This window comes from Lepisosteus oculatus, chromosome 4 (assembly GCF_040954835.1).
Source record: "Lepisosteus oculatus isolate fLepOcu1 chromosome 4, fLepOcu1.hap2, whole genome shotgun sequence".
In the NCBI taxonomy this organism is placed as follows: domain Eukaryota; kingdom Metazoa; phylum Chordata; class Actinopteri; order Semionotiformes; family Lepisosteidae; genus Lepisosteus; species Lepisosteus oculatus.
The window spans coordinates 58,761,037-58,786,504 of NC_090699.1; the positions used below are offsets into that span (position 1 = coordinate 58,761,037).

General features: G+C 38.2%; 1 protein-coding gene across 4 annotated transcripts; it reads right to left on the minus strand.

Annotated features, from left to right (window-relative positions):
- Nucleotides 1-1,388: 1,388 nt before the first annotated feature.
- Nucleotides 1,389-25,324, minus strand: LOC102685523 (DDB1- and CUL4-associated factor 1). 4 transcript variants are annotated; one of them, XM_015348187.2, is made up of 24 exons: nucleotides 25,147-25,324; nucleotides 21,340-21,478; nucleotides 20,544-20,620; nucleotides 19,605-19,678; nucleotides 19,256-19,369; nucleotides 18,581-18,718; nucleotides 17,702-18,211; nucleotides 17,379-17,480; nucleotides 16,324-16,482; nucleotides 15,544-15,723; nucleotides 15,130-15,339; nucleotides 14,432-14,601; nucleotides 13,992-14,116; nucleotides 10,292-11,558; nucleotides 9,088-9,286; nucleotides 8,878-8,960; nucleotides 8,442-8,526; nucleotides 7,884-8,117; nucleotides 7,517-7,610; nucleotides 6,803-6,907; nucleotides 6,546-6,619; nucleotides 5,858-5,950; nucleotides 5,306-5,576; nucleotides 1,389-3,819 (listed from the first exon to the last, which is right to left on the minus strand). In XM_015348187.2, the coding sequence occupies exons 2-24, from the start codon at nucleotides 21,468-21,470 to the stop codon at nucleotides 3,761-3,763; spliced, it is 4,554 nt and encodes a 1,517-aa protein (XP_015203673.1). In that variant the 5' UTR covers nucleotides 21,471-21,478; nucleotides 25,147-25,324; the 3' UTR covers nucleotides 1,389-3,760. The 4 variants fall into 4 exon arrangements, with proteins under 4 accessions (XP_015203673.1, XP_015203671.1, XP_006631057.2 ...); XM_015348185.2 differs by having other exon boundaries at nucleotides 25,105-25,324; XM_006630994.3 differs by lacking the exon at nucleotides 25,147-25,324 and adding an exon at nucleotides 24,435-25,054.
- Between the last annotated feature and the right edge of the window lie 144 nt (nucleotides 25,325-25,468).

Here is a 25,468-nt window from a genome sequence, read left to right on the forward strand (position 1 = left end):
GCTACAAGTGCACCATCTAGGTGAATTTCACAGGTACCACAACTAGGATTTACTGGATTTGCACTGTAAACATTTTCTCTAGTTAAAAATACCCTTTTCATGGAGTCCTCTTTTATGGAAATTAATCACAATGGTTTTCCTAGGTCTCCAAGATCTATATGTTGAATATTAAAAGAGGCTTCACTTTGAAGATTCACAAAGTTATCTGCACAGCCATTTTATTTAACATAACTGTAGATTCATTATGCTGATTAACATCCGTCATTAACCTGGTTTATATACAGGGGGATCTACTGTGTAAGTCACAGGCTAGTAGCAAACGTGGCTACCATTGGAAGCAATCCTTACTACTGTGCATGCTTGTACATTTGTGACATGTTGCTCCGCACCAGGTTGCAGATGCTGTCTCTTGGTATTCTGATCCATTCCTCTGAAAGGTCTTCCAGTCCTAGACGTTACACATCATCCTAGTACATCTTAGAAAAGTTCAACGGGGCACACTGAAAAGTATAGCATCCACAACTCACATTCTCATTTAACATGAAAGATATTACATGATTTCAGTGCTGAAACTGATCGTCCAGCTGCAAGTCGCATCATGTCAGAATGAGCCCTCAGGAAAGGGGAGCAAGTGAGGCCCATGCCTATATCAAGATATCCTTCAGCTAGGACTACAGGTGCATCACAGGTCTAACCAGACCATCACTTTTCAACAATCAATTAGTCTGATTTCTATACACAGTGCCCTAATTGTTGACATTCACAAAACATCAATCCCTAAAAACGAAAAGGTTTCATAATGGAAGACATTTGAACCGTAGCTCCAACATACCAGTGGCACATAGAAGTCATTCTCTTGATAAGTGGTCAACAGTTGTTCCTTTCTGTGTTTATTATTGATCTTCACCAAGCTTGAAAGGCTTAACAGATTAAATCATCTACATGTTTACCCTAGCTGTTCATTTACCGAAGAGGCGATTTAGAGTTTCTGTAAAAAGCTAACTGAAGTATATCATGAACATATAGTATATCATGAACACATACAGGCATGAACAATCAATTGATACAAAGCTCATAATCAATATCTGAAACCTACAGTATACATATTGTCTGAAAAGATTCATAGAGGAGTGAGTTTTTATTGATGCACAGTATATTGTAGCACTTGTCTATAGAGTATATATGGCAAAATAATCCATTTGCGTCTAAAAAAATCACTCACTGTTAGTGATTTCTTAGCCAATAGTTTAAAAAAAAAGATCTTCATCTTGACCGACAGCAAACATGAATGTGGAGTTGCAAGTATGAATCTTTTATTTATACTAGGTAATTTTGCTACGCGAAGCAAGCTACATAGAATTTACCAACAAACTCAAAAATACAGGAGACATCTTTGAGAAATTTTTATTCACTTTATAGTAAAAATATTTTAGATACATTCTGTACAAGGCCTGTTTAAAGATCTCTAAAGACGTAGCTCTTTTTAATTACAATTAAACTCACACAATTAAAAAAACACCCAAAAAGCAAAGGGACAAATCAAACAAATGAATCAAGATCTTCCACTACTCTTTCTGACAAACCCTTCACTGGAGAAGATGGTGTTCTGCAATTTTGAAGAGTTTAATCCTAAAAGGAGGCCTGTATATTAATTATAATTCCAGCCACCGGATTTCCACGTGTGACTAAAGGTCAATTGCGATAAGAAATAAAACCTTATTCTCACACTTCACAGCCCAGCTGACATCTAGGGCCAGTGTTTCCAGAAATAAAATAAATCCACTTTCAAAACTGCTAAAAAGTTCAGAAAACATTTTTTGGACATTTTATGCAACACTCTGTTAATAATAAATCCAATTAATTGTGGGAGAAATTATAATCATGTAATCTATGAGAAAAGCAGTTTAGTTTTTGTACTCTGACACTGTGATCAAAAAGGGAAATACAGTTTGCAATATCAAGCCACAAACTATTTACTAAAGCTGAATTAGTAACTCAAAGCAGTTCAAATAATTATCAAAAAGGCAAGATGTTAAGTCTCCTCAATGCAGTGTTTATGAAATATTTTCTATGTGTACAACTTTAGTAGCACATAAGAAAACATTTTAATCTGTCCCCTCTGCTAGCTCTTCAGGCTGCCCTATGCCTTTATCACAATAGAAGTAAAGGAGCTCAGAAAAGTTGCAATTCTTTATCAGTGACAGTGAATGGTCTGAATAAGCAGTAAGATTTCATCAGCGACAAACATAAGGTCAGTAAAATCAGTTACTGGTTGAATTGGCCAAAAATAATAATTTTTGTGTCAGAAATCAGTTGAATAGTTTACTTTTGAGATACGTATTCAACGTGTTTTACAAAATGACAAGCAAATCCTGGTATTTCAGAAATGAATCATTAAAAAAAACATTCATTTCTGATAAGCAACAGCACTAACAATTTACGTCAGCACTGTTTTTAGATTTTACAAGAAGCTTCCTTGAGCTGATGGCATATTAAAATAATAACTTGGATTTGTACAATTCTCTGAGGGGATCAGACAATTCACAGAAAAGTGAAGTAAAAAATGATTTTTAAATATTTTAATACGTATACCAAAGAAACATGATTTTGAACTACCTGCATTTCCCCTAGTACCTGTACTAGTGACAAAGATAAACAGACAGGGAAAGAGATAAAAACTATATATTCTATGACCACATTCTGAAAGTGAAGCTTACATGGAAAGCCCTGTTGCTTCAAAATATTCAGAGGTATGATTTATGAACATTACACACGGTAAGAAACATCAACCACAAGCAAGCAATGTGGACCTATGTAGTCAGAAATCTGACTTCACAGATGCTCCCAGCTAAGCCTTGGAACAGAATGCTCAAGAGTGGAAGCAAGTCAGACTGCAGAAGAAATAGGAATTCAGACAGTATCATTACAGATACAGAAAGGGAAAGGGAGTTTTCCATTATTTGCTAGTTTCTCAGCCTTAATCTAAATACCCTGTATTTCATTTTATGTCCGTTTTCAAAGAGGAAAGAGAGTGCCAGATGGGATGACCGCTATAATTTTAGCTGCAGGTCCAACTAGGAAGTACAAGCAATCTCTTCCACTGTGTCAGAACGGGACCCTCACAGCTAGGCTGCAGCAGAAAGGGTAGCATTGCCACTCAGCCCCAACATAGTTGGGCAGGGATTGTGACAAACCTACTGGCAATATATTATTTTTAGAAAAGGTAACATTTCAGCCTCCTCTCATTACAAACAGAAATGTATCAGGAAAAAAAAATTTCAGTGCGGAGCTGCAGTGAAATACTTTCTACAATAGTTCTCATGGAATAAGAACAGTCCACAAAATACTGAAAAAAGTGTAAAATAATTTATGTGAAAAAACAAAGCTTACGTTCTTCGGGGACTCATTTTTCTTAAGCATCAACACCACTTATGACTTTATACAAAACTATTATCTTTCTTTTTAAGAAACTCTAACAAAATATTCCAACCTGTTTTCTCCCTAGATGCAGAGTCCCCTTTAGCTTTAGCCCCTGATCCTCTTTCATCCTCTTATGGGTCCTTTGGTCTGGGAGACTCCTGGAGTCTGTGTGGAAATGCTTATGACACCTCAGACGTCTCAGACATCTCATCTCAGACGAACCTGTCTTGCCCCCGTTTCCTTTTGCACTTTTATTTCGGTTACCATTTTTGCCATGCTCCACAGACATTTCCCAGGACTTTGTTCTTGGAATCCAGCAGTGACCTTCCCTGTGACGTCTTCATTCGTTAAGAGATAAGATAATATCGTCTTCCAAGTCTGAGTAATCCGAGCTGTCCGCTGGAGAAAAGGGAAGGGAGGAAGCAAAAAAAAAAGTTTGAAAAAGTAGAAAAAATAAGTGAAAGTGGAACACAGAAGATCACAAGCTTTCTATTGCCTGTGGCCAATCCTTAGATTTGATGTCTAGTGGTCCACTCTTGACAGTTCTCTACAAAAATGCTAGAAATTCTTTCTCAGATACCAAAGCACAACCTATAATCCCAAAACAGCCCAAGGGCAAATTTTATTGATGTAATCCACACAACACATATTTCTTATCTTGTACGTACCTGAGCTGCTATAAAAAAAAAACTACCGTTAGTAAATATTATCAATTCGTCATGTATAGTTGAACATCATTAGAAATCGATTTGATTTACTCAGATGGATCTAATAGTTCCATTTTTAATGAAGTTTTCATCTAGAGTGCTTTGCCTTTTGGGGCCCCACATAAACACATTCAGTTGACGTTGGTTCAGTGTAATTGGTGTTGTACCATGAACCACAGCTAATAAATTTAAAAATACTTACATTTAAAAATGGTAAATTATTGGCAGGGCTTGGATACCTGATGTAATTTTCAAAGGTCAACTGAAATATTTGTGTGAGTACCCACAGACACAAATGTTTTAGTGATTATGATAATTTTCTCAGTTAAGAAAAACTTGTTTTCATAACTTCAGATTAAAAGGGAAATAGTCATTAGATTCAGTGAAACGTTTTAAGGATTTACTGCAATAGCCTTTATGCTGGACACATGCAGTACATCCTTCTTGAGTGCCCATAAACAAGTTATCTAGAACCAGCTGAACTGTCTCATCACTGTTCTGTCCAGTAAGAATTTTAAGCAAAAAAATCTCAGATTTCTCTTTTCTTCCAAACTCTGAAGATAACCATCATCATCCCAGTCTTGTTCGTTCCTAAACACCACACAGATAAAGAGTGAACAAGTATTAAGTACCAATACTGTATACACTGCAAAGCTAATCTATTTCACTGCTGTAAGCGCTGTAGAATAATCTGAATTGACAAAGCAGAAAAACAATATTGAAGATTTTCATTTATGAGATCTCTCAATACAAATTTACTCAAACAAGGTAACAGGTCTGAACTGCTCAGTTAATGGTTTTTATTAAGACCTGCCAGTAAAATCTGAAATGGTTTTACAAAAAGCTACATGATCGTCTTGATGTAATGGCTTATTTGTTCTAAAGCCTGAGGTTTTCTGGGACCTAATATGAACCATATTTTAACCATATTTCACAGTATCTGACAATGAAGTGAAAAGAAAAAATTGTAATTCGGTGCCGCTGATCCACCTTGAAATAAGTTATTTAAAAATGTGTACCTCAGTACTTGCGAGTAATGTCTTTGCGAAGGAATCATTCTAGAAGGCCATAAGAAAGCAGTCTAAATTCTAAAAGATAAAGGCTACCATCATATACCAAAGACCAAAGCAACCAACAAAAGCTGCAGGTAACTTTCTTCCCTGAACTCTGGTACTCACAATTCTCCAAGATTAGCTCCACGTCATCCTCATTATCATCTGAGTCATCATCATCTTCATCCTCCTCACCATCCTCCCCATCTTCCCCCAGCATGCGCGTCACCTCCTCATCATCAGAAGGAGACAAGTCCTGCTCTCCATCTTCCTCCTCTTCCTCCTCACCACCATTTTCATTCTCCAGTTCTGCTAGGAGAGGGTCTGTATCCATGTCATCCAGATCATCATCAGAGTCTTCATCGTCGTCATCATCATCCTCCTGGTCCTCATCTTCCTGTTAAATACAACAAACACTCTCAGACAGAGGGTCATCATTTCTCTTGTTACACAGGTTTTGTATGTTGATCCATAAAGTGTGGACCTTTAATTTGTCTTGTTCCCCAACAAAGCCACATTCAATATCAGGTTGAGTCTAAAGTCTCCAATAGTTTTTCAAATTTTAATTTAATATGGAATATACACTTGCATTTACTTTACTAAAACTGACTTTCTGTTATGTTGTATCAAGGTCAATTTGCTATTGCTAAAAAATAAACTGATGATGGGAATGCTTACCTGATCTTCCTCGTCCTCCTCTTCCTCAGCCAGCCGTTGCCTTCCCACCTCATAGAGCCGACAGACAGTGTCCATGTTCATGGAATCCTGATTCTGCAAAGCACAAAACCATGTCTTGGTGGTAAATCTTTGATGCGATGCTAAATTCTTTTTTGCATCTGCAAATGTGTGCATAGAGGAAGCACCTGGCTGAATCAGGAAAAGTGTGAGGTGCTGAAAACCAATCCTTTGCAACAGCTGGGAAGCTCCAGCCAGAAACAAGCATTTTAGTAACATAATAACATGTAAATTATTTCAGTTTAATAGAAAATGAATTAACTGGTTGCAGGAAAGGTAGCCCAGGTCTGAACACAAACATATGCTTTATACCTGTAGTGTGTAATAACATGACCTTCCAAAGTGCAGAGGAGGGATGCGTCATTTTCTAGCTATAGTAATTTCCAGATGAACAAGGTAACATATATGACTGTTTTACAACAATTTAATTTCATTACTATCCAGCAACAGAATTAAAAAGAGAAAGAGATCATCACTGTGGACCGTTATTTAACAGTCCAGTACAAATGAATGTGGAGGTAACAATGTACATATGCCTTTTCTTCCTGCAGATACTTTGAAAAGTCGCTTGTTTATAAATTGCAAGACAATATTGGTTCAACATTATATTTACAGACTATATAATACTTACCTCAATAACAGCCAAATAGCAATCTTTGGTGTCAGTACACAGGTCAAAAATATTTCTCTTCACATCAATTGTTGCTAAAAAAAATTGAGAACAAAAATAAGTTTGAAAAAGTCACTATTATTCCTTTACAACCTCACTTTTGATATTATTGGTCATAAGCTAATAAACTGAAGTGACTAATATAGAGGAATTCTAAACATGAAAAAAACACAGCAGTTCTTCCTCTAGACCAAGTTCCATTTTTATTAAAAGATTACCGATGGGTTTGTAGTCTGTGGCATCAAACGTCCTGAAGGAAGACCCAAAGGGACTTTTCATTTGTTGTTCCATCATGTCGTCCTCATCATCTGCCTGCAGCATTGCTGAGTTCACAAGAACAATAATTGGATAATGTTAAATACAGTTGGATGAATATAAATTCAGTTTCATCACACTCTTTCATAAACAGGGTGAATGTTAATGGTACACTTTCCTGTACAAAATGATCTCCTACTGAGACAAACTATAATTCAATACCAGGGTGAGTCTATAGTCTCCGAGGACAAATGGTAAAGTACAGTTCACACCAGAGTCACACTGGCTCAACAGACCAGTTTATACTCATTTCCAGAGCAATAAGTGGTCTATAGAGTGACACACAAAGTGCTTCGCTCAAGGTACAACAGATGTGTCTTTGATGGTGACTTAAACTCACAACCTCTCAGCCCAGAAGCTAGAAACTGTTTCTCTCAAACAGGTTTTTACTTTTCATTACTCTTACCTTTATGTCTCCATCACCGGCACCTGAAAACCAGAACCTTTTAAAATTGAATTATTTCTATTACACAAACCAGGCAAATAAATGTAGGCCAGTTTTGGGTTTTTTTCTGATAGATGGACACCTATAAAAAAACGCTGTGCTCTTTGCACTGTGCAAAACAATGCAGGAAAGCACAACTGCAAAAGTGTGAAAGTTTAAGTTTAAAACTCACCTCCATAGATAACTGTGCCACTGTTATTGAAGACAATTCTGCACTGGTCTAGTGCAGGGACTGTGTGTAGAAGATGGAAGGTTCTCAGGTCCCACTGAGACAACAGTTAAGGATAATACAGTGTCTGAATTAACTACTAATACTTACCTAATGCTTTAAAAGAATTGAATTCAAGCATTAAAGTAGCAGCATTTTAAGGTTCTTGAAAAAGTCTGTGATCTTAATATTTCTTTCTGCTCTACAGTTCACCATTTCATGATTGACCACCATAAGGAATTTCAAAACTGTGTCTAATTATAATTCGAATCAAAATTTAAAACTACCGTCAGCATAAAAAGTGAAAGGTAAAACACTAAGAAAAAGATACAATTTCAGTGTTCACAATGACCTCTAGTCCATTGGGATGGAACACTCCACTGATGTTCATGTTGAATTTGTCGAACTTATGGATAGCCTGTGCAGATCGCACATCCCATAAAACCCCATCATTTAACACCAGGTCATCCGTAGGATTGAAAGTTGCACAGTTCCTCTTATAGTTATTGGCAAGATCTGTATTGTGCAAAGTGAGGATTTTCTGACCAGACTGGATGTCGTAGATCTAAAAACAGTATCACAAAAATTATCCCAAAAGCTGGTTAAACCAATTGATATTGCAAATATCCCTATACAGATGCAGCAAAAAAGTTATCTTATTGTTTTAAAAAAATGCTGTCCATATTACATTTTCATTATTATACAGTTTTTCTATTATAGTGCAATAACGGCAGGCTTTTCAAAAAGCAAAATTCCACAGAATTCAGAAAAAAAGAAGCTGCTTATACAATGGTAATTCATAAAATTCTTATATGGAGTTATGGTGTGCTCTATTTATACAAATGCATGTATGTAATGTATATCAGAATGATGAACATGAATGACTCACATGAGCAATATCTTCCTTAGTGCCAATGACTCGATCTTGAGAAAGTTTACTGAATTCTACATAATGATCATCTAAAAAGGAATGCCTGAAAAGAAGAAGTTAGATTTGATTTCAGAAGTATGCTGCAGTCAATTAATGATGATCAAATAATAATAATTTCATATAGTCTAAGATGTACAGTCTAACCCAGTATTATTAATTAAATTAGCCCTAAGTCCACTTTTGATCGCACAAAAAATAAAAATAGACTGCTTTTTATTCTTTCAGCAGGAGGAGATCTTTTCCTACTGAGGCCTGTTTTTCATTAATTTTTAACACAGATGCTCTGTCAAGTCAATCTTGTTTTAAAAAATTTCTTACACAAAACGATCGACAACACTGAACCTAGCAAAGCGCTAACAGGCCCTGACAATATCCGCTCAAGTGAAGTACTTACTTCATGTCAAAGACCGATTTCATACCCCAGAGAGCAGAGAGAGGATAGGTCCAAGAGGCTGACGTTAGCAACAAAGAGCCGTCCTATGGGACAGAAAAGAGAAGAAATAGATTTTTTTTTCTAAAAGCTCAGAAAAAAACCGACTTGAAGTATTCTAAAAGATAAAGAAGCAAAAAAGGCACTGATAACAAAACCTAGTACAGCTCTTACCCGGGAGGGCTCAAGGTGAGTAATGGCAGAGTTGTGACAGCTGTAGCTGGCCTCCTCCTGGCCATTGAAGACATTGTAGAGCTTTAGCTGGCCAGTGCAAGTCCCAAGCATCAGGAATCGTTCCCGAGCAGAAAACGCACAGCACATGAAGCCACTCTCATCCTCATCCGCTTCCCGGAACACCGAGATTGGACGGAATCTGGCATTGTAGGAGAAGCACATTAGCATCACATACTATACAAAAGGACACGAGGGCTCTTGCTTAATGACTTGCCTGAAGTGTGTTTAGATGCCATATTACATCACAACTTTAACTGTAAATGCAATGAATCAAACTCAGTTTATTTATATTTTGATAAAAATGGAAATCTGGAACTGCTAATTATTTTGTTTTTATATGCTCTCCAAATTTAAGTCTGAAAAGTGTTAAAGCCTTCACTCATTGTACTCATTGCACAGGGGGACCACTCCTCTGACACACCCATGTGAGTGCCATTCATCTTTTTCATTTTAACACACACAGACCCTTACTGGAGAGACTGCCGACTGGAGGAATGGTGCATCTCACTGATGGCACCGCAAACTTGGATGGACCTGGCAACTCACAATCCTCCCCCAAAAGATTTTTACTCCAAAAGCAAAAAAGACCCTGTAGTGACTAATGCCCAATGTAAGCACTGTGTCAGCTGTCTAGCTAGTCTATTTATTATTCTTATTTTATTTTTTATTCCTGGACAAATTTAACAAATCATAATAAAACAAATTATATATTAAAAAAATGCCGATGCCTATGAATCATAGTCTGAATAACGAATACATTTGAAAATGGGAAACAATAAAATGCGGTCCAAATGCATTTACTTTCCTATGAAAATGTTTTGTAAGCATTTTTTTAAAAAAGGCAAAAGGTAATTTCAGTACATTAAGCAGGTCAAGTCATCACAGCAGTTGGAAAAACACAACTCAGCGAGTCAGAAGAACTCGTCTAAGCAGCAAGGTTCACAACTGCTTAGTAAAACCCTTAGAAAGTAGAGGTGTGTATTCTCTGTCTTGACTTCTTAATGTACTTTCACCTGGGATATTAAAACTTCATCAGCAATAAGCAGAACCAAACTGACACATAATCAGGCTTAGATCTTCGTAAGAAACAAATCTAGCAATCAATTTGTGCTGCAGATTTTGTTATTATAATAAAAAACCCTACCGACTGAAAATGAGATGTCTGTCAAAGCAACCTCCATCCACCCCTCCATACTTGGGGTAGACCACCCTGTGAGTGAGGCGGGAGGTGAAGTTTGTGGGGGCCTGGCGTCTCTGCTTGGGCTCGGGGCATTGGTGTGGAGTGAAGAGGGAGAAAGGCGGGCAAGTCGTGACAGGGTTCTTGCAGCGGGCATGCTGCTCCCGGAGGTATTCGGTGATAATGCTGTCCAGGGTGGGGGGAGAAGGCAGGTGACGGTCCAGTTGTTTCTTCATGGCTGGACTTTGGCTGTAGGCCCCGTGGTCCGACTTCTGCCGAAGGACCCTCGGTTTCTTGCTGTTGCAAGGGGATGGGCGCTCCCGTGTGAAGACTATACGGCCAATCAGAGGTGAGCCGTTGCTGTGGGGGGCTGCAGCAGGTGGCTGTGTCTGCGAGGTAGAGGGCCGGACTTGGCCGTGGCTCGAGGATGGGGTGGCAGAGATGGAGGAGTGGCTGGCTATACGCGAGGTCACTCCATTAGGCAGACGAGGAGTTCGAGGCAGCACTGCTGGGGAGGAGGCAGGTGCTACCGCTACAGGACTGAAAGCGGAGGAGGAATGAGAGTGTATGGCCATTGGAAGATCAGCCTCTTTGGTCAGGGCAGAGGCAGTGTCATGTAATCCTTTGGTAACAAGGTGGTTCCTAATGAGTAGCAGGAGCTCCTTCTCGGGGAAGGAGATCCGAGACTGTGCCACCACGTTGGCTTTCTGCAGCCTGGCCAGGGAGACATCTGTGCCAATCAACAGCGGCTTCCCTGACACGCGTTCGATGAGCTCGGCAGCATACTTGCAGAACTTGACATGCTCACTGCGCTTGTCCTGCAGCACAGGCTCCTTCATCAACTGCTGGATTTGCCCGCTGCTGAAGAGAGGCAGCTTGCTAATGATCTGCTTCACTGTGCCACTGCGGGACAGCCCAACCAAAGCCTTGCAGGCTAGTGCCCTGATCTGGTCTGCATCAGTGATGGGCATCTTAACAGTAAGGAGAGAGAGAAGGACCTTGATGCCATTGTTAGACTGTACCACATTCCACATCTTGGTGAGAACATTCTCAGTGCACTTGTTGTTTTGTGGCATCCGGCGTCGTGGTGTCCCCGAGATGAACTTGCCGATACTGGAGATCCTCTTATCTGGAGCACATACGCAGTTGATCACCACCTGCAGGGCTGATTTTTGGATTTCTGCATCGTTCACAAACACCTCTCCTTCTGCAACGCCGAGGATTATACTCATACCTGCCAGATAAAAAAAAAATACAGTCCAAACTAAGCTTCTGTTTTTTACAAAATGCCATCAACTTTATCATGCTTGTGATTTGTACCTCCATTTGTTTATATAAAATAGAACTATACACCTACTTGAAACATACTAATTTATATTGTATTGCTTTGGCAGTTGAGTTCCCATTTGGTACTTTAACTAATTTCAAACAAAATACAATGCACTTTGTTGAGTGAATTATGAATAAAGGGAAGAGTACATAATCACTGCATGCAGACGTGAAATATCTACATACTTAGCTTCTGCACAGATATAATATATTCATCAAATGCCTTTGGCACAGTCACCTAATGCAACACATTCCTTTTGTTCCACCTTTATTACAGAAACAACTATGAACCTGCACAGTGACAGTCTTTTTACTGTAGGAAAGCACCTGACATCAGGTGGCTTACCCCCATCTGTGACACCCCAAAGCTACAGACTAACATATTGATAAAAACATGAACATACTTCAACAGGCTATGCTTAAAATACATCTAATGGAAATGGTATCATCCTGTAGAATTAAAAAATATATGCACACTTTTTCAATACTTTGTATTGTATGGCTGTTGAGTTATCACACACTAGTCATAGTTGTTTGGCAGCCAATCCTGACCAGTGAGCAGTTTCAATTACAAAAAAACCTAACATACAAATAAAATAATAGTTACCTGCAGCCATCACTTATTAGTCTATTGTTTCGACACCTCTAACAGGAGAAACAATATATTAAATATAAATAAATTATTTGTATACAAATTTTATACTCTCTAGATAAAGCAAAACTTTACAATTATGTTACATAATTGTAATTGTGACCTAATTCACCCTTCATATTATGCAAAGAAAAGCTTTGAAACTAATATCTAATATGTAATTTGATTTTATTAATGTTTTAAATCCCGAGGTGGCAAAGAGTTAATGTAAAAGTATTCTTAATCTTTGGTTCATCCGTCTTTATTTTATGCAGCGTTTAGAAATTCAACAAGAACTGCACTGCATCTGAAGTCCAGGCAGCCTCTTTCGGATTTTAAATAATTTACAATCACAGTATAATTTATTCAGTACCAATAGGAACTAAACATCCTTAGATCTAGCCTTGCTTTATTTTTCTTGAAAGCCAGAAACCTCCAATGTAAAGAAAACTTCTGTCTGTAGAACATTCCTTCGATGGAAGAAACGAATGACTTTGGAGTGTACCACGACTGAAAAGATCTATAATGGGGCTCATGAAACTGTGACAGATGGAACCAGTTATCTAAAGTGTAATGTCTTATAACTGTGTAGAAATGTAAATTACAAATGAATAAGCTAGAATAATAAGCTTCTACTAAAAAAAATGCATTTACTATTTTGCCAAAAATGAGTACTGGTTGAAATTAATTTACCTGACTTAAAAATAGTCTTAAAAGTGTCTATGTAAATACCAAAACTCAATGGAACTCAGAATTATCTATCTACTTTTTATTTAATGGAAAAATATTACATGCTGTCAATATATACTGTGAACATTTCTTAGTTTACATATAAAATACATATTTTGAGTATGCATGAGTACTCTTTAAATTACAACTATTCTTTTAAATGTTAAATGAACAAATATTTAGACTTTTAGCCTAATTTATCCAAACTGAAAAGAGAAGACAAGCTATACTTATAGTAAAAAATCATCATTGTAAATATTTAATGTTTTTGCAGCTTGTGCAGTTAGAAATGCTGAGGGTGGAACAATATTCTGATAAACTAAATAGTGTTAATCAAGGTTTACCACAAGACAACCAAGGTTTTTTAAAATCACTGCATAGTATCTAGGTTATCTGGCAACAAAGAAACACTACCTGCTTAAAAATATAATTGCATTTACCATGTAAACACTTACAGATCTATGTGCACCGTATCAAACTGTAAATCTATATTTTACAAAACAGAAGTACAACCACTTTTCGAAAGCTTACTGAAAGAAGTACATTGAAGAGCATTCGGAAATAAAAAAGTAAAGAATTATCTATCTTCTAGTCTGGAATTTTTACTAAATTGCCCAAGTCAATTTTTTTTAATTGAAAGTTAGCAAAGTAATTGTTTCTTTAACACAACAAATGTTCTAGAAATGTTGCCAGTGTGTGGCAGAATAACATAACAAGAAAGAAAAAGCAGAAAGACAAAGATAACACTGTAAATACTAAATTATGCATATGGCATTGAAAATTACTGTGTAGTAGTTGAAAACTGAAAAGGAAGTGAAATTCTATCCCACAAGGTTATATGATCTGAAGCACTCCTTTCAGGAAAAGTGACTAAAAATAGGGAGACAAAGCACTGTCTCCAAAACCCCAGAATCAAGTGGTATTCGCAGTCATTTTGTAAAGGGAATAAGTTAAGGGGCAAAGACGAAGATTACTGACCCACAGTGGAAACAGTCGACCCACTCTCATCCAGTACATCCACAGGCTCAGCCAGAAGGAGCTGCGTTTTAGGGACCACAGTGAGAATCGCAAGGACATCCAGGGCATACCTCACTGTATCACTCCTTGAGAAAAAGAAAAGCAAAAAAGGAATGTTCAGAAGTACTGATGACATTTAAAATAAACCAAGAGCAGTCTGTAAAATATTCAATGTTTGCATTAAATATAAATTGACTGCATATGCAAGAGGTTGTTTACTTTTAAGATATTAACAAAAAAAACTATGTGAGGGTAGTTTAATTTAAAAAGTAATTTAAAAGTAATTTAAAAGCAGAATCTAAGATTCAATTATATATGTATGGTAAATGTCATACGACAAAGGTACAATATAAAATGAATGACTTCAGAAATATGGGACAAAGCATTGTTAACAGAGCTACCTTCCATAGTAGGTTCTCCAATCACAGGCTATGGAGATGAGCTGAAGCATTAGCTGGATGCAGGACAGCTTGTGGAAGACCTCAGCTGGTTCCCAGTACAGTCGCACAGGGCCATACTCTATTAGAAACTCCATCATCTCTACCACCTGATCGTGGGTATATGTGCATGCCTGAAAAAACAAGATTGTAGATGGAAAAAAAGCATACACGCATATCAATCTTTTCTGATCCTCCGACACAGACATAGTAATTTAATTGATGATTTGTTTTATTTTTGATAACACTCCGTTTAAATAGCTGACCCCTGTAAAGTCCTTAAACACAGTTCACTTCCTTGCTTAAAAAGGATATAAAGATTATGACAGACCTACGTTTAATCAAAATATGGACCATCTGCTAGTTTCCCCAATTAAATATTACACAAACAAAAAATTCAGCTTTTTAAAAAAAACAAGAAACTATGAGAAGCTACGAAAACACTCTTTAAAACCTTAAGGGCCTATTAAGGTACATTATCATTTGTTTTTTAACTGGTTGCAGCATACTGCTTCTGTCCCAATTATCGACTATTTATCAGTTCTATTAAACAGCTAGGAACAGCGGGTGGAACAAAACCCCCCAAAATATTTAGGCATTCAAGGATGAGATTTGGGGTAACCATGAGCGACAATGGTAAGAGGTACACAATAAAAACACACCTTGTAGTATGGTTGTGGGTGAACAGGAGCACCTCCCTCTGTCCGCTGCAGGGACTGCTTTACCTGTTCTACTTTGATAGCCAGGTGTGCCTCAAAGTACCTGCGCAGAGCCATGCAGGTGTGCTTTGCGGTCTGCCGACTAGAGAAGATCTCATCATCACTCAGTAAGGCTCCCTGATCCTCTAGGTTCAAAATCTCCAGGGTACTCATCTGGACACAACATAAAAACACATTTCATATTTGTGTTAAAGTTTGCTATATTAACAGCTATAGGGGTCAAACTGTACATAATATTTTTATTGTCAGCTAAGACCATCATTTCTATCCTGAATTTAATGCAGATTGATGGCATTAACCATACTAAATGTTGTGGCAGTCGCTAATTCTTAAAAAAAGTAGTGGAAAAACATGTACCAAGTTCACAAGGCGCCTCAGGCCGTCCTGTTTGTCAAAGAGCTCCAGAACAGCACGGAAGGAGAAGGAGATGGAGAAGAACATGGTGGCATGGCAGCCCCCAGAGGCATGAGAGCACTCCAGCAGCCAGAGAGTGTAGCCAACCACATCTGAGAGGATACTGTGGGGAAGCATGCACACCTGCCACAGACAACAGCAAATATCAAGGGGGGTCTCTCAGGGCCCACCACAGCAAGTGTAACAAGGAACATGGAGGAAATTAAATAAAACTGCTTACTGGTTAAATCTTCACTCCAGACAACAATTTCCTAGCTCCTTTCACAACTGAATTTAATGTAAGCACTGCTTCTGAAGAAGCACAATGCTTGTTAATTATTAAATGTATTAGACAGGGTAAACAATCTATAATTCACATACAGCAAACAATTTGCAGTGGAACTGTACATTTCAGCTTCAAAATGAACAGTTTCATTTAGATTTTGACATGACACACCTTGAAGATGTTTATGTGTTATTTCTGTTTTTTAAACAAACAGAAACAATGTCATTTTGTGCGTCTCAGTACAAGTCTACACGTTACCTGAAGATCTTTCTGTTTAGATTTTTTTAAATGTCCTATACAATTTTGATAGAAAAACCCCTGCCTTCAAAACATTAAACAGTTGCTGATCTTTCAATTTCAGACTTAAGAATATACGTTTAAACTGAAAACAAAATTTATAACATTGTAAAAAAAAAACAAGGTGTTCATAAATTATGACCATAAACTGCGGGTCTTACTCTCTCCATTGCATCTTGATTGTAGGCTAAGTAATAAAGACACAAAGAGACCCCTGTAGCAGCCATGGAGGGTCGAGGGATTTCCAGTAATTTCTGCACACCACCATGGGCTACAAACTCGGCAGCAAACTTCTTGTGAAGGAGCAGGGAGGCCAAATACTGCAGACAAAACACGCCCATAAGGAGAGGATCTCAGCACAGTGTTTTCATTATCGCTTATCGTGAAGTAGGTCATTCTTTTTTCTGCATTACTTGACTATACATTAGACTACAATTAATATTTCAGTGGACTGAGTCAAGGGGAGCTGTAAGCAGAACAATTCAGAAACTCAAATGGCTTTAACTTAATAAAGAAACAAACTACATTTTAATCAAGACAAACATCCACCCATGCTCAGAATTCCTAGTACAGAAACATGCATAAGCAATTCTGCAAGGCAGGACTACAGCCTCGACAGGATGCCAGCTCATTACAGGGCACATGAACACAATTTAACAACATGAATTAAAATATCTAGCAGGTTTATGAAAAGTAAGAGAAAACTGGAAACCTGCAGAAATCAAACCAAGAAGTTAAGAGCTGTAAGGCAGTAGTGTTAGGGACCAATACACCAACACTACCCAAATGAACAACATGTTTGTTCAAAAAGGAAAAAACTACAAAGGGACACATTTTTGTTCTTACTTGTTAGCCTGGTAAGATGTAATGCGTTATTCTACATAGCCATCTTCTAAATTATTGATTAAATAATTTGCTCTTTATCTTTATATTCAGATTAACCATTATTAATGTACTATATACTATAATATATTAATAAACTTATACATTAACTAATTGAGTAAGCTTGCATTTATTATTCCAAAAACCGTCAATAGTCAATGGAAAAGCAAATATTGAATTGCTTTTTATGGAAGAAAAATACCGAACATATCAGTGAAATAATGAAAAAAACGTAAAACCATCAATCACCATTAATAATGGCAGCTGCATGTAAAACAGGATTTTATTGTCAATTTTGCAACCATCTATTGTATTCAGACAGTACAGACAATACCTTAAGAGCCTCAAACGTTAACTGGACATCGTTGGTCTGCTTAAGATCAATGTAGTACATGAGCAGCTCCCGAGCCCCAAGTTGCATAAACACTGCCAGCAACTGTAGATAAAAATAAAAGCACCACTCTGAACAAGAGAAACTCAAGTAAAGCTTAATGGAATGAAGATAAAAGTGAAAATTCACATACCACACCGGAAGAGTATCTTCTTTTGTGTGTTTTCTATATTAATAAAAATTACATAATTTCTATTGCGATCAGCAATTTACAAATTCTTGTGACCCAAAAGAATACTTTGAAAGAAAAAAAAATGGTGGCCTACCTCTTGGTACTCCCCTAGAGGGGTTAAATATTGCAGAATCAGTCTCTGCTCTATGGCCGGGGTCAGAGGGTAAAGGTGATAGTTGGTCCCAATCACCCAGGGGGACATCTCAGACCAGCTGCTGTTGGAGAGCTCACTGAAAATCCTTTCAGGCTCCGAAATGGAGAAGTTCAGCTTCTGCTTTGCTTTCCTCCCATTCTCCCGTTCCGTCTTCTTCACAGATGTGTTCTTTTTCCCATCAGCTTCGTCCAGCTCGGGCTTGACAGTGGAGCTGACCCGGCTGCTGGTTTTGTGGCGAGAGTTCAGGTGAAATTCCACATCACTGTCTTCCAGGCCCTCTTTCTCCTCCTGACCGTCCAGAGCTGTATCATTAAATTCCCCATCCACTGCCTCCTCATCAAGGGGCAGCAATGGCTCGAGAGCCTTCCTCGGGCTCGGCCGCTTGAACTCCTGTCTGCTCTCTGCATCCTTCTCCTGGAGTTCACGTAATCGCTGCAGCATGAGGGGCACCTGTGAAGATATCGAATAACAAAAAAACTCAGCATTCATCATTCCCCAAACAAAAATATTCCATATCTAAATTCCATTTCCTTCTAGCATTTTACCTACTGTAAGCATTTATCCACACCTAAAGAAGGCTCCACAGCTGCCTCTCCTTTCTTTTCCTTTCAGCATGGAATAAACCTTTACCCATTCCTGTGCAGCCTATGCATGATGATTCAGCTACCTATGTGAACTTCTGTATCCATCACTTTTTTTGACGGTTTTTGACAGACATTTTTAAAATCACTCAACATGTGGTCAATTCCCTATTGGGGTAAGCTAAACTTTTGACATTTTGTGCTTTACAAGGGCAGCTGGAAGGAGGGTTGCACTAACCAGCAGTGAGTTCTCTTCCCTGTAGTTGGCAGCTATGTCTTGGTTCTCCATGGCTCCAGCTAGGAGCCCAGTGGCGTAGGTCCTCAGAGGCTGCTCGGCTTCCTGGGCCCACTTAAATAGCTTCTCCACAATGCCCTCCTGCAGTACCAACAGAGGTCAATGAATGACTTCTTGAATTTCTATGTCTGCTGATATAACAACCTCTTTCTTAAAAGTAAAAACGGAACTTACTTATTGGCTGGAAAGTACATTATTCATCAACAGTTTTTAACTTAACATGAACATAATACATAATGCATAATAACAGGCATAATGCATCATGCTTCTAAGAGGGAAACAAATTAAATTTTCAGAGCAATCATAAAGCAGTTCAACATTTGGTAGCAAATGAAGCACAGAACAATGCAATGCAGTGACACAATAATTGTATACTAATAATGATAACTGATGTATATAAAAAAAACAATCAGAGATACTTAAATTAAAATCTTTTGGAATGTAAAAACATTTTAATGTTGATATAGCATTAAAGGTTTATGTGTGCCATGCATGGCGATTGAGACTATGATATTCTATTCCCCAGTAATCAAAATTTAATGACCAAAAAACTGATTTGTACAGTAACTTAAAGCAAAAGTAATCTTGTGGCAGGCAGGAGGTATTCTGAAACAATACCTTTTCCTGAAACACGACAGCAGTCTCCAGACCTGGCATGATGTTCTGGAGGAGACGACAGGCAGCCGTGTTCAGAGACAGCTCACGGCTTGTCATCACATACGTGTTTACCAACTGCAAATAAGAAATAAATATCTGAACTAGATGCATCCCTAAAAAATGAAAGGTATACTTGAGCCCTGTTTTTACAGTACTTACACAGAACAAGAAAGTATAATCATTTTTTAGACCGCAGCAAAGGGTTTTTCATTCTAAATATATAGTGATGTAAAGTATACTAAGCATTAATTTCAGAGGCTTCCAACCACAGGTGACTTCACGTTTTTGAGCATTCATCTATAGACCTTACCGCATTCATAAAGTCATCATTCTTGAAAAGGATTTTAAGTAAATGTCCCAACATGCACTCTGGATCTGCTCTTCCTAAAAAGAAGCCAAAAAATAATTCAATGTTGGTAAGCTTTTTATTGAAAAAAGAAGAGACGATGGAACCAGCGACTCACAAGTATTAGCAAGTAGTATCGGAGTATCAGCTCAACTAGGAGGCATATGAGCGTGTGGCACACACTTCATTTACTACACAAATGTTACTGAGAATTAAAAGCATGTCAACCACAACAAGCTGGACACCATGAACCACTTCAAATGAGCAGAACTCCCAAGATATTTAGTTTTAATGTTAGCAACACATCTGTAAAAGCAAGATAAATGGCTATGAAAACAATCATGAAAAAAATGTACTACTCAGATATAATTTACTTTTGATTTTATTTTCTGTAATTGTGACAGTTTTCATACACCCAGTTTACCCCACCCCCTACTCAACCATCAATTCTTAGCTAAATAATTAGTTTAAAAAGCTTCTGTAAGTTAATTGGCTGTTTTCATCAGAAACCTTAGGTATATTACAAGTTTGTACGGTAACGGCTGTTACCAAGAGCACACTCCAGAGGTTCTTTGTATTTGAATAGAGACAAACCATAACACAACTCCACATTTTCTGCTACTTTTTACAGGAAAAATATTATGAGCATAAATTTAATGTATGTTTATTAACCCATTATATTCACACCTTATATATATTTGGTGGAAATACAAATGTATAAGGTCTTCTCCAAATCCCATTTGACCATACTTTAGATGCCACTTCTGATACAGTCACTTTGCAACGCAAAGAATCCTAAGCGATATATGTCCAGTGAAGCTTGTGGAAAACTGGTTAAGATGGTAAACTGCTGAATATGCCATAGGTTAATCATATTTAAGGAGATGCAAAGTACCGACTCACCAGGATGCCTGTCATCAAAAGGATCAGGGTCAGCTTTATGATATTCCTCTGTTTCTCGCTCAATGAGCTCAGAGATTCTGAAACAATTACACAAACTTTAACATACCCCTATCACTTTTAAGTATACATATAAGGAAGAAAAAAAAATCAGCAGTAAAAAGTCACATTGTCCAGTCAGAAAGGTCACAGAGGACCAGTCTTTATGGTGTTTATCCTTTTAACTTGCATTACACACTTCTACAGTAAATTCAAAGTGACTACTGCAAATGATGGTTCAAGATTTAAATCCCATTAAATCTATTACTTACACAAATACTACCTACCGTAACTTGCTTTTGTTTTGAAATTAACATAAATTCGGGTCTTTATATATATACACTTATTCCGAGATCTTTCAACACTGGGATACCATTTTTGAATCCAAATCAATCTTTTACTACCAATCTGGAATTCTAAGTCAAGGAAAAAGAAAGCATCTATATGTGCAAATTAGAATTATTAAAGAATAACTGTTAGACCTTACATCTGTGTCAAAGTCTCAAAACTGTGTAGGAACTGATCTGTTAGACAGGTCATAGCATTGATGTAATCACAGCAGTTCCATTTGTCGTGTGTAAGAAATTAAAGGTATCCTTAGAACCACAGTGGAAATATACAGTTTCTTCTTCATTCTCAATGGGGAAAACGTTCCAAGTTTCTTTATTTTATGATGAGGTTAAAAGCCTAAGGCTGACATGTTAAGTCTCTGACCGCGATATCGCGGCGAGACTAACAGTTTCCTGCTCCCTCTGCTTACTTGGTGAGAATGCTGACCAGGTCCTGTGTGCTGCCCTGCTGCTCCCTCTCCCACTGCTCCAACAGGGAGGACAGCTCTGCTTTGGAATCCACGCTGTCAGAAGCCGACGCCGATGCTGAAGCCGAAGCCATGGCCAAGCCTAGGACCGAAAAAACAAGTGGGTTTTTTTTTCCCCCCTCACTCTTACAAACAGCCTTTCATATTTAAAACCAGCACAGACATTTGCATAATTAGATAAGGAAACACAATACCACAACTACTTCATTCTTGGGACTTTCCTTTGGTACAAAAAGTTTAAACTAAGTTCTATTTAAAAGGTTTTCTCTTCTGTTTTCTTTAAAACAGGTTGTTAACCACAGAGAGTGCTCACGCAAGACATCATACAGGTAAAGGTTTATTTGTTGCAGCCTACGCATACCGACACAATTACCTACTTAAGATATTGTACTGTACGTGACAACAAAATTAATAATCAATACCATTCCTCGACCTTGTGAAACACAAAAATGTGTTATATAGACAAGGGGAAGGCACTGAGCCTTTTTAATTCTGAACAGAGAAGGTTATCTGGAGTAATTCAAAATCCTCAAAGGCACCGACAAAGTCAACCCAACAGACTGCTTGAAGAATGAACACTGAAGCACAAACTAGAACGCACAAGTGTAAACTACATATAAGCGCGTTTAAAATAGAGAACAGGAGGCACTTCTTTACGCAATGGGTTATGGGAGTACGGAACAAGTTAATTAATGTCCACTTCTAATTGCAACAGGGTACAGTTCAAAGTTAAGAATCTAGTAGGAGATGAATGGATATACAGTAATAAACTTGAAGTTTGTCTCATTAGACCTTTCAAGTAGTCACATTAAATTCTCCACTGCCAAATTGTCCACTGAAGATTAATGAATCCATTTGAGCTCAGTTTGTATTCTTTGTTCATTATTTGTTTATTATATAGATAGATAATAAACAAAAAAAAGTATTTATTTGGCTTTTCTAAACAGTTTCTACTTAAGACAGTGTCAGGACTGACTACTGTTAAACATTTAAACTATTGCCTAACAATCTCCTCCCTTCTACCTGAAGTAACAAAATTTTACAGATGGAATTTACAATAAAACACGCCTAAGCTCAATTTACACTTTACATAACCCCAAAAGCCTATGATATGGCTTATAATGGATTCAGGAGTTTGTCTTTCCATAAGAAATGCAATTCTGTTACCATGGAAATCTTTAAGGCGCTAAATCACACACACCAGTTGCTTCTGTTTTTATTACGCTTAAGCAAGCACATGGAAAAAAGCATAACTTAGTGGACCTCAAGTAAACATGCTTTTCTAAATATATACAGTATATTTCTGATACTGGATGTACCAACTCATTAAATTCAGGTGTTGGTCACAGTTCATTAATTTTGATCAGTTGCAACTTCCTTTATATATGAAGCAGTTACAGTCTCAACCCCAATTCAACTTTAGACTGAATAACTCATCATATGAAGAGGTTCCAAGCTGTCTACTCTCCCTGCCTGAAGTAAACAGCCACAAATCATTTCCTCATTCTGATCACCATCTGGACATCTGCACAAAATATAACTATTAACATTCAACCAGCCTCTTGGAGTCTGCCGACAGTGTCTTCAAACCAGTGAAGACACAAATGTTTGAGAAGGACCATAAGCAAGTGCCCAAATCAAAACGAAATTACTGCGGATCTTGCAGGTAATAATATTCTAATGAGTTTCTAGTTGAACACTGCAAATGATGCATACACAAAGCAGTTTGCCACTCAGTAAATTGTTTGTTATGTTTTGGCAATTTCAAAATCCATCCATCCATCTTCTATCTGCTTCTTCCATTTCAGAGTAGCAGGGGAGCCCGAGTCTGTGCCAGCAAGCTACAAGTGCAAGGCAGGATACACCCTGGATAGGACGCCAGTCTAGCGCAGGGCAAGGCACACAAACACAAACATGAGCGCACTCACACCCGGGCCAATCAAACTACCAGTATGTTTTTCGGACTGGGAGGAAACAGGAGTACCCAGAGGTTACCCACACAAACATGAGGAGGGCATACAAACGTCACACATATAGCACCCCAGGTCTGGAATTGAACCCAGACCCCCAGCACTGTAAGGATGCAAAGCTAACCACTGTGCCACTCTAATTTCACAGTACAAGGCAATATTCAGTTGTTTTGGACCAAATGTAGTAAAGTAGTAAACGTAGAAAAGCTGTTTTTTTTAACAGACTTTTGATATCTCTAACTGACTCTTTTGCCATTTCTGAAAAGCATACTTTTTCAGCTTTTGTATTTATTGCTAATATTGCAAATATTTATAAACATTTTCAAATGATTAAAAGAGTTAAATATTTAGGCCTGCTTTATTGAGATACTAATTAGGCACAATAACAAAAGACATTTACTCATTTTCAGTCTGCATGGGTGCAAAGAATGATTTGATATTCAATGTTACTGAAATAAAAGCTTTTCTATCCCATGGGGGTTATGATGAAAGCACATTATGATGTTACAAAAGTATTACAAAAAAACTCAAATCGCTTTATGCCTCTATAAAAGCTGTACAGTTAAAAACACTTTTAAAAAAGTTAAGTTATTTTTCAATTACATTTACATTTCTAGGAAATTCCCAGAAAATTGCTTTGCTATGCTTTAAAAAAAACGGATTAGGGACATCAATTATGCAAAACTTTCAAACATGTATTGTGGAGTTACTGACAAACTGTCAATTATGTATTATTAACTATTATCGCAAGCTCGTATATAATATTACATATAAAAAATCCACAAGACCGAGTTTTGCTATCGATTTACGTGTAGAATGAAAAGTGTTTTATGTATTGAGCGTTTTTGTTCTAACGAGGTTATTTCTCACAAAACGAATGGTTTCCCCTTCATCATCAAACGATCTCGGCACGCCAAAACGCTGGCACGTTTTCCTCCGTTTTGTTTTGTGCCTTAACACCATTACAACATAGCTTTACGGAGCAACAGATCAGCAGACACCAACGACAGCGGCGGTGGCGAAGCAACAGTTAATTCTTTCTTGGCAGAGGCCAAGTTAGTAACATACCGTATGACATCGACCCAGCACGACTACCTCGGTACAGCACTGACAGCGCTATATCACACCAGTACAGTGGACTCGATCGGCTCCATGCACTCACACCAGCGCCGCTGTGCACAGAGCTGGTGGGCCGCTTGTACACAAAGTGAACAGTGGTGGACAGGAAACCACGTGTTGAATTGAATACCACTGCACACGTTAGGGTTACGGTGTATAGCCTACAGGAAGGTGCCAACCAGCTTTCAGGACAGCGCGCTGACCGGCCGCGGTCAGGTTCATTTGGGGTAGCTGGTGAACAAGCTTCCAGAGTAAACGAACAGCTGACGCAACTCCTGAGATTACAAAACGCCGAAGAAAGCGGCGAAAACCAGGTTCCCGCACTGCTAAAACGGCTTTATGCCGAATTTTGTACAGAGCCAGTATTTTGTAAAGACTTGAGTCCAACCCTTTATGCAAGGGGGTTCTTCACATGTGTGTCTTCGCGGTGAATGATGAATTCTCTCCTAACAGTGCCCTTGTTTCACCGCTTTTTAGTTAAACAACGAAAGCAACGCCAACATCTTCTCTACTGTATTGTGACCCATGTACCCTTTGGTGGTTGTAAGCATGAACGAGAGCCTGACTGCACACTGGTCTCTGACAGACACAGGCTCACTTCCATATCTGCAGGACTTACCTCACAGTCCCTCTCGGCCTCCCCCCCCACACACACACAAACCTCCGTGGGTATCCTCTGCAGCCAACTCCGGAAAGAAGCGTTTGCGCGTGAAATCTTGGGAGTCAGTAGTTTGTATATGTTACGTTTTTCTCACTACGTTTTGTGATCTCACTGATATCAGTTCCCGTGTGCGCCAGGTTTATTATGGCCACCACGTTCCTCGCGTCACCGCTTAGGCGACACCACGCGAGGACTTTTGACGTCAAGAGGACAGAGCATGCGCGTCTCAACTCGCTGTGCACTCTGGGTATTGTAGTACTGCTGCAAAATAGGCAAAGCGAAGACGTTCCGTAGCAATAGTAGAAAACTGAGTATCGGGGAA